At 46.9% G+C, this 9,884-nt stretch overlaps 1 protein-coding gene across 9 annotated transcripts in view; it reads left to right on the forward strand.

Moving 5' to 3' along the window:
* PAXIP1 (PAX interacting protein 1) overlaps positions 1-9,884 on the forward strand; it is a 48,605-nt gene that overhangs the window by 11,348 nt on the left and 27,373 nt on the right. For 6 of the 9 annotated variants that reach the window (XM_004281248.3, XM_049714621.1, XM_033408346.2 and 3 more), the window contains 2 exons: positions 6,018-6,131; positions 8,638-9,252. In XM_004281248.3, coding sequence (XP_004281296.2) covers positions 6,018-6,131; positions 8,638-9,252 — 729 coding nt within the window. Of the gene's footprint in view, positions 1-3,336; positions 3,500-3,522; positions 4,839-6,017; positions 6,132-8,637; positions 9,253-9,884 lie in introns of those variants that run through there. The other 3 variants (XM_033408347.2, XM_033408348.2, XM_049714622.1) reach the window with 3 other exon arrangements.

The raw sequence follows: 9,884 nt of genomic DNA on the forward strand, positions 1-9,884 counted from the left end.
CTTACATACTAATCTAGTTATGTAGCCAGTTGTGAATTTTGTTTTATGAATATATGTAAAGACATGGGGAATGTCTTAACTGGGGAAGAAGCCGGGTATAACAGTTATGTACAGTATTACATCAACCAAATATAATATATAGGAAATATCTGTAAGAGGGACCAAAATGTTAATGGCAGTGAATTCTGGGTAGTGTGAGAGGTGAATGTTCAATATGGTTTTACGGTATTCTGTCCTCTCAACCCCCTAGGTAAAAAACCCTCAAACGGTAAACGATTATTATGAAAAACCAAGTTGGTGTTGTTTAAACTCACTTTTTAGGTTACATGGAACAATTAGTAGCCATTGGGCAGGAAGAAGCAGTTTAAAGGGCTCCCATTTTCTCTGACCTCAGTAGGCCTCATCCCTGTCTGTAGTTCTTAAGGTGATAGTTTTGAGAAGGCGTTTAGTCTTCCATCCCCGTGGAAGCCTTTGAGAAAGGGATGTATCAAGGATGTTAGGTGAGACGAAAAGGGATTTGATCATAATCTTGCCTTTTTCTTACACCTTTGTAGTAGAGGATTATGGAACCGGGTAATATTAGCTTAATATTGTTAGATTGTCAGCCAGACTCAGCTTTTCATTCAAACGGTACCACCATGATCCCTTCTCTGTCCAAGCAATAAGTAAAATTAATTTTGTCGTGTTTTTATGTCTCGTAAATTCTGAAAGTTCTTTAAAATTATAAAATCCTCTGTTTTTGCTACATTGATTTAATAGAGATCCTTGAAAAGTTGGCTTTTTTTCCCTTAAGAACCAGAATTTTGCTGGTATTTGTATTTTTCAGCATTTTTCACATCTTTGCTATAAATGTATATTTACATGTTGATGATCTTTAAAGTTGGCTAAAATGAAAATCTTCTCACGATGGGTACTGTGGTTACACGTAATGTTTATTGTTTATACTCCTCTGTATGTTCCAAAGGTATAATAAATATCAGAAAAGTTTTAAATGAAGATACTTTATTGCTCCTTATGCATAAACACAATGTACTGTGGCAAAAGGTAAATTTTGCATTTAAGTATATTCGTATGGATTGGATTTCTGGGCTCATGATTCAGAGCCGCGAACCAGAGGGCGAGGAAGAAGCCGGGGCAGGGAGTCCTGTGGGTGTTTTCTGGGATCAAGGTCATAGTGACGTGGTACTTAGCGGACCTGACTTGGGAAACATAAAAGAACATCAAGAGCGTGTGAATTTAAAACAGGGTTTAAAGTTAGGGGTTAGACATGTTTAAATGTTAACTGGTTCTGGAGAACCTTGTAGCCTTGGAGAGAAGTAGAGCCGAGATTACATTTCACGAAGGCTCTGGCATGTGTGATAGGTTATTATGCAGTGCACTTAACACCTGCGGTTGTAGTGCGCATGGCCCACGTGCAGGCTGTACTGAATCAGGGGCACGGGTGTTGGGGTGTGAGTTTAGAGAAGGTGGCGCCGGTGTAGACTGTGGGATCAGGAAAGCCTTGGTGGAGGCGGCAAGATGTGAGGGGCCTGAAACGACGGGCGGAACTGGCGCGGAGCCGGATGGGGGCACAGAGGCTCGTGCGAGGGGACCGGCCTCAGAACAGGCCGTGTGGCTGGGAGGAGAGGAGGAGAACAAGCGCGCAGGCAGGCGGGCAGAGAATACAGGAAACTCGATAAAGTAGCCGCTGTTTCACTCTTCTTGTATATTTAATCTTGGACTGCAAACGCAGACGTTTGCATTAGAACATTTGGAAAACAGGAAAAAAGCAAGCAAATTAAAATCACTTGCAGTCTTGTAGGTGGAACTGGTCTGGGAGCTCTAAGCAGGACAGAGGGCAGGGTAAGGATGGGAATGTGGACAGGAGGGCCAGTCACAGTCTTTAGGCTTGAGATGAGGATTTGGACCCAGGTTAGCACCGTGTAGAAGACGACGGCGTGGATCTAAGGAACGGCTGGGAATCGGAAGGTCTTGGTGACTTGGGGGATGCTGTGCAAAGGGAAGAGCCGGTGCTCACAGGGGGCCTCTGCATGCAGAGCCTGTGGTGGGTGCTCCACAGGAGGCCACTAGGCAGATGACTTCCTTTTCCAAAGTAGGAACATTGCCGGACGTGGGAAACAGAGAGGACTCTGGCTTCTGAGGGAAGGTGATGAAGTCGGACTGAAGCCCCTCGCTGTCCGAGTGTCGGGCCTGGGAGATGCAGCGTGAGGGGCTGAGAGCTACTGCTTCGTTGCAGAGCGGCTAGAGAGGGGAACAGGTAGTCAGGAATAGAGCCTTGCGTAACATATGGGGTTATGGGGAGATCCGGGGAGAAAGGGGACTTGGAAGTAGACAGAGATGGTGCCGGAGGAGGGGTGTTATGCTGAGGGACTGAGAATGAAGTCAGACATAGTGGTTGGTTTTATTGCGGGGACGGAGCAGGGCCCCAGGGAGCAGTGCGGAGCGACAGTTGGTGCCCCTCCATGCTGCTCGTTGACCCGGGAGCGGGAAGACGGCAGCGCGGGGCTCTGTGTCTGGCACACAGGCTTAGGGGTCTAGGTGGACCTCGGGTTCTGGGCTGAGGAGCTACAGGTGAGGTCAGTGGAGGAGGAGAACGGGGACCCCGTGAAGGAAGCGGGGGCGTGCGGGCGTCTGGGAAGCAGCCCGGCTGCAGGTGTTTCTCCGGGTGGGGAGCGGCTGGGGCTGGAGTGGACCAAGGCGGACGCAGCGAGTGCTCGGCGGAATTTTATAGCCTTTTAAGCACATTCGTTAGGAATAACAGAGTCGGTATGACCTTTATGGGTCAGTTACTGCACTTATCCTCACAGTTCGCCACTCGTGATGGTGAAAAGAAAGCTCTGCTTTATTTGAATAAAGATCATTCAGCTAAGACTGGGGAAGGCTTTACTTGATACTAGTTCATACGAAGAAGCCCTGGTTCAGAAAAGTGCACTGGGGACACTAGTATTTTGTGGTTCCTAAAAAATGTGAATTCAGTTGTGAGACATACTAACAAACGTATGTTCAGTGTGCAGCGAAAGGACTTCGGTTCACCAAATACGTGAGGATGCTTTGTGACGGGAACAACGCCCAGGGGTGCGGATAAATGAGGATACAGTTCCCCCCCTCGGGTGAGGGCACAGTCCAGAAGGGGAATGTCACATACGCGGAGCTGAAGCGGGTACAGGGTGTGGGAGCAGTACCAGGAGGGGCGATCACGACAGTTAACCTGCACCTGGTAGGCCTCTGGAGCACCTGCACACGCGCACGTGCACACGGCAGGCAGGCAGGGCTCCAGCGCTGTGAAAGGACTGTTTGCTTGGTGGTTCTCAGTGACCTTCTGTCTTTTCCCGTCAGGGTGTTGATACAAGCTGGAGCTCTTTGTTGGAGTCTTCCAGAGCTCTCCAGGGAGAGGTAGGGAAGGGAGCTTGTGCCAGCAGAAGTTGGGAAGCACAGACATCACCTGCCTTCTTCTGAGCCGGTATTGATGCAGGCTGAGGCCTCTGTTGTAATGTGCTGGGTAGGTCGCGGGGACAGGTCATGAGTCTGATGGAGAGCCTGGCCAGGGTCCTCATTTAAATCTGGAGGACTAAAGAGATCAAAGCCTTTCCATTCTGTATCTCAATCCACAGATATTTCTTGACTGCCTACCCATGTGCCTGGTACTGTACTAGGTCCTGTCGAAGGTACCAGAGTGGAGGACGTGGTTCTCACCTAAGGCTCCAGTCAGTAGGATGGTAGCTCGCAAGCAAGACGGGACAAGGAGAGCTTGTGGGGCTGCAGCCAGGAGTGTCTGGCGGAGAGACCTGGAGAAGGAGGGCGCCCCCGGGGCACAGAGGGAAGCCCTTCCTCGAGAGGGACGCGGGTGGAGGTGTGGCCTCTGCTTGGGACAGAGGTGCACATTCAGAGGGGCAGCTTGCTGTGGGAGTGCAGGGGCCGTGGGCGCTGAGCCGAGGCTAGGGGCGGGGCACAGAGGCAGGGAGAGCAGCTCAGGTGAGGGGCCGCAGGTCAGAGCGCAGGTGTCGCAGCAGCTGGGAGCAGGAGCAGGGCTGAGGCACACACAGATCAGGAAAGCCCGAGACACCGTCTGGAAACTTCCAGATCTCAGCCATAAGGTGTTGAGGAGACATCCAGGCTTTCTTAGCTGAGACCGTAGACATGTAGTTTAGGAAGATTACTTTTTTTAAAAAAGAAAAGCACTTTTCCCCAGTTATAAAATTAATGCTCTTGAAAATTTGGAAAATACAGGAAAGTATTAAAATTAAAATGTCCCCATAATCCTGTCACCACTAGGTAACTGTCATTAACATTTTGGTGTGGAAAGAGCATTCTTAATTATGCTGATACAGATTCATTGAATGAGCTGGTTTGCGCGTTCAGTCATTTAACCCAAACGTTCGCCGATGAAGAATCTGGTTCTCAGAGGTTTTCCGAGTTGCTCTTAGCTGGAGTTTGGAGGCCCTGTGTCCATTCCAGGCCTCCCTTCTTCCCGATGTGATGTTCTTTCCACAGCAACTTCCTGTGCCCTGTTGAGACCCGGGCCAGGATCCAGGCCAGCAGGGTACAGGACTAGAGTTACTGCAGTCAGTGAAATAAAAATAATACCTAACTGATGGGTGGCCAGTCTTTGTGATAAAGCCATATCTAGATTATGGGTTTTCCTTCATTTTAAATAAAGATTATATAATGATTCATTAGAGTAATATGTATTACCGTGTAATTAAATCTCACCTCCAGAGGCTGCAGGATGTAAATGTTTTTGTGAAAGTCTCTAAGAAAAATAACATCTTCTGATCCAGTATCCTGAAATGTGACACTGACTTACTAAATTAAAGAGAGAGAAGATAATGATTTTTAAGGTGATTTTATAAAATTAGTGTGTTCTTGTTAGTATTCACAGAGTAGTATGGAATGCAAAATAATTTCTAGGAATATTTGTGAAATGGATGAGAGTAGCTATAGAATGTTAGATTTTTGGCCGGCTGAATAATGGCAGTTAACAAGGAAAAAACATGCTCTTTGTCAACACTTTAAAAAAATTAACTTGAGACAAAGTTCAGAAGTCTTAGCCATAATTCACAGTTTATAATAAGTTATCTAGAAAAAAATTGACTTAGAGGATTATCTTAGGATTAACACCTTTATTTTTCTTAAATGTTTCTTTTGTCTTTGAGACGCTAAAGTTTATTTTTTAGTAATTACGTTTGGTAGTAACCGCCCTTAGAGAAGCAGTCTAGAGCAGTGGGAAAATACAGCGTGGAGCCGGGTCTGGGTTTCCAGTTACTAGCTGTCATTTCTGTGAGTGTGCACCCCACCACCGGGTCACGGGGACTAGGGGTGGACGCGGAGCCCTTGGCACAGTTCCTGGCACATAGGAGGCAGGCAATAAATGGTAGCTGGTCGGTTGTTGTAGTGAAACCTGTTGTACCACGTGAGCCGTTACATCTGGAGTCTCCACTTCATCGCTCAGCAAGCATAAGAATTGTTCCTTTTATGCTTGCCTTATTTTCTGTGTGTTTGATACTTACGTTTTCCCCTGAGCTTACGCACCACTGTATTTTTACCTTTTATTTTATCCATTTCATAATTAGTATTTGTTATCCATTAATTATTAAGGAGTTCCTTAAATATGATTTTGATACTATTGTATGTAAACATTTTTAAAAAATGACACAGGTGGAAGATGGAGTGGTGTACTAGTTCTTTTTCCTATCATTTTTGTTATAGAACGAAATAATCCTCCATTCAATCTCTGGAGTGTGGATATAAGTATTTTTCAATTTACTTGGTGACAAGGCAAAAAAAGTGACGATTATAAAACTCACGATAGGAGTAAAAGTTTTTATTATAACAAGCAAATAGCTAGAAGCTCATCTGTTTTTCCCACTAATACCCTTAGGCTAATTTCATTCAGTAAGGGAGAAAGTAGATAAAGCAAAATTGTTATGCTGTCACAGTGTATTTTAATCATAAAGTGAGCGAGTAGGTAAGCAGAGGTGGAGCCTCCTGATGAAAGCTTGCTTTCTGGTTCCTGCCAGGTGTCCCCTGAGGACAGAAGCGCCCTGTGGGCTATGCTCACCTTCCATGGCGGGGGCTGCCAGCTGACTCTCGACAAGAAGTGCACGCACCTGGTTGTTCCAGAACCAAAGGGGGTAAGTGTCCCATGTACGTTCTCCTTTTGAATGTCATTTAAGTATTCCCGGTAATCAGATATCTTCTTTGAACTTCGTTTAAATTAACTGGATTCCGTTTTACAAAAGCTGATAACATTAGTTTATATTATTTATACACAGCTTCATTCCACAAAGGATGTGAGAGGATTATAAATTTTGTTTTGAGCCAGATGTGACTTTTAAAGACAAAGAAATTTGGGTTTATTTCATGTTGAAAATAGGATAGTTTTTTGAATCTCTAAGAGTTTCCTTTCACGTCCACTGAAACTTCAGTTCATTTTTGTGAAAATACATATTAGTCCTCTTCACAATTTTTTTAAAAGGCTTGTACTGAGGGTAATTATAAGCATGCATTTGGTGAAGTTCTCAGTGTACTGTCCTTCTTAGTAATCTGGAATATTTAAAACTGCGTTTATCTCCTTAAGCATGGGACTCTTCTCTCTAAGCACTGGAGGGCCGTAGGGCTCTGGGGGTCCCAGGTGGGGTCCCAGGTCGCCAGCATCAGCCTCCCGGGACTTGTTAGAACCGCAGTCTGTCCAGCCCGCCCCAGACCTAGTAAATCAGAACCTGCCAGGGAAGGGGGAGCCCGGGGAGCCTGAGGCACATGAAGTTTGAGAACGACCGTTGTGTGGAAATCAAGCTTTTTTCCTTCCATGAACATTTATAAATTTGAGAATTAAGTCTATTTATAGTAGGGAAAGCCTTTTGACTAGCTAACGTTTCCACGTGTCAGTCATTAGCTCCTTTTTTTGTTGCCTTCAGTCTGAGTCAGCGCTGTGTATGTTTCGCCCGAGTGCCACTGACTCACAGGAGGGGTGGGAGGCGTGTGGCCGGGCCTGGGCGCAGGGGTGTGGAAGGCTGACGCCCCCCCCTGCCAAGAGGGTCCCTTTCTAGGGCATCTGGAGCAGAGGTGGCCCATAAATGCATGCCGTTCATCATGTTCATTTCCCGACAAGAAAATAACCTGTTAGCCCATGAGTTTGCTTGTAACTTAGTAAGCTGTACAGTCCAAGGGGAGACTCTGAAAATTTGAGGTGAGTCTTAAAATCTACTTAAGTAAAAAATTATATTTTACATAACAATTTAAGAGATAAGTAGTATGCTTTGGTTAAATAGTGTAGGGTTTCTTTTTATATCAGTATTCATCTATGGCTAAAAATAAGTCATTTGATTTTAGGTAGCTAGTTTAAGGGGAATGAAGTCTTTATAACTTTTAAAACTATGAGTGAATACTTCTGAAGAGTCAAATTATAATTTGAGGCAGCATATGAATAGAGTGGATTTGTCAAACAGACTAGCTGACTACACACACAAAATAAATGGCATGTTTAAAACAAATTCTTTTTTTTGCATTTTTGGATAAATTTATGGAGAAAATATATAAATGGCATGATGAAACTATCCTTTGTATTCTTGAATTTTTAAAATGTTTTAAATTGAGAAGAATGAAGGAATTTCATAACAATCAATAGAAAACCCAAGTAAGTTGATTAGCCTTTGGAGGAGGGAGCTGGTTTCTGGGTGTAAGTCCTTCACCCCTGCTGAAGGGTGAAGGTGGGGCTGGGGAGAGACCCTGGGATCCTCCAGCCCGGCCGCCTGCCGACAGCAGGAGTGGATTTAGCGTGGGGCCCCAATTATGTGTTTTATGGAGAATTGCTGGTATCCGAGGCTTTAGAGCAGGTGGGTCAGACTCTGTCGGTTAACTGAGCCATGTTTCCAAACTTGTTTATTTTAAAGCCCTTTTATCATGTAACTCTCGTTTAAGATTCCCTGCTCATCTCCCTTTCCCTCGGGCGTTCCTTTCTTTCCGCCCTCTACCCCGCAGGAGCGCCCTCTGCCTGCCTGTCAGCGCCCCTGCCCAGTGTCCCCAGCTCACTGCTCCCACCAGACCCTGCCAGACCCTGCCGTCCAGCGAGGCCTCCCTGCCCTGTGCCCTCGGGACTTCGCGCTGGGTTTCTGTTGTATTCCTGTTGTGCATGTTTAACTTCTGTCCAGAACTAAGTCAGAAGCCTCGCTAGCAGAGAATTGTTGCGGCCTTTGTGTCTTAGGTAGAATGAGCTCGATAAACACTCGCCCACCTGACTGAGGAGCGTCCCCACGCTCCCAGGGCTGCCCATGGCCCTGAAGGTGCCCCAATCAGTGACACTTTGCACAGAGCAGCAGTCAGTGACAACCAGATTGGACAGCAGGCCGCCTGGCGTTCCTGAGAGTCTCTCGTAGGATTCCTAGCTGTGCGTAGCATTACCTGAAGTTGCCTTCGTAAAAGCGAATTCGGCAGACTTGAAGCCGACCTAAGACCATTGACACATGGTTCGTTGTGTCGCGTGTTCTCTGTCTAAAAGGGGTGTGAGCTTCTCCTCTGGGTAAAGTGGCAACAACAGGAGCTGTGTCCCTCTCCTAAAGTTCTTGCTTCGAGTGCGTACTTCTAGGAAATCTGATAAAACTTGCGGTTTTGTTTCCGTGTGTGTTTGTGCTTCGCCCGCAGGAGAAATATGAATGTGCTTTAAAGAGAGCAAGCATTAAAATCGTGACGCCCGACTGGGTCCTGGATTGCATATCTGAGAAGACTAAGAAGGACGAAGCCCTTTACCATCCTCGTCTCGTCGTTTATGAGGAGGAAGAGGAGGAGGAGAATGAGGAACCGGAGTCCCCGGAGGAGGCCAGCGCGGAGGAGAGGTTCAGCCCCGCCAGCTCTCAGGACGGCTCCCCCTCGGGTGGCCAGCAGCTCTCACCCAAGTCGAACGCTGAAAAATCCAAAGGGGAATTGATGTTTGACGATTCTTCAGATTCGTCACCTGAAAAACAAGAGAGAAATTTAAACTGGACACCCGCGGAGGTCCCGCAGTTAGCGGCAGCGAAGCGCAGGCTGCCTCCTGGCCAGGAGCCCGGGTTAATTAACTTGTGTGCCAACGTGCCGCCCGTCCCAGGGAACGTCCTGCCCCCCGAGGTCCGCGGTAATTTAATGGCTTCAGGACAAAGCCTCCAGAGTTCCGAAAGGTCAGAGATGATAGCCGCTTGGAGTCCAGCTGTGCGGACCTTGCGAAATATCACTAATAATGCTGACATTCAGCAGATCAACCGGCCGGCCAACGTAGCACACGTAAGTCACTCTTTAAAAAACAAAAGATTTAAATACTGGATTTTACAGCCTTTTCAAATATTTATTTTATTGTCTTCTGCTTCTTCAGGACAGGTAACTTACAAGCAGTATTTATTTGCCTGAGAGCACGTCCCACGGTCTTTATCTGTGTATACGTACACGTGTACGTATTTCAGTGTCATAAATGCCGTGTGCGAGAGGGTGACGGCAGGCACGTAGTTGGAGGCCTGACTGCTGAGTTGGCACCAGGACGCCAGTGGCGGGCGCCGCCCCCGGAAACGGCTTCCACGCCTGCTCGGTTTCATTAGCGGTGGCAGCAAAGAGGAGCCTGCAGGCTGCCAGCTGTTCCTTGTTTGCTTATACCGAGCTCCACGGTAGACAAGTAGCGTAACATAAATTAATTCACTCGTTGACGGAGCCTTAATCTTAATTTACAGTTTTGTGATTGGAGCCTGTTGGTATGGGATGGACCTTGAAAGTTGTCGTAAATGTTTTTCACGTGAAGACGGAGAGGAAGTCGTCCGGGTGGTGTGGGCCCGTCTGCGTATCTGGGGCCCCGGAGGCAAGATGGTGAATGAGACAGACGGGCCCTGCCCTCCTTGCAGGTGGAGCAGGCCGACAGTCAGCATAGG

This window comes from Orcinus orca, chromosome 9 (genome assembly GCF_937001465.1).
Source record: "Orcinus orca chromosome 9, mOrcOrc1.1, whole genome shotgun sequence".
Taxonomy (NCBI): Eukaryota; Metazoa; Chordata; class Mammalia; order Artiodactyla; family Delphinidae; genus Orcinus; species Orcinus orca.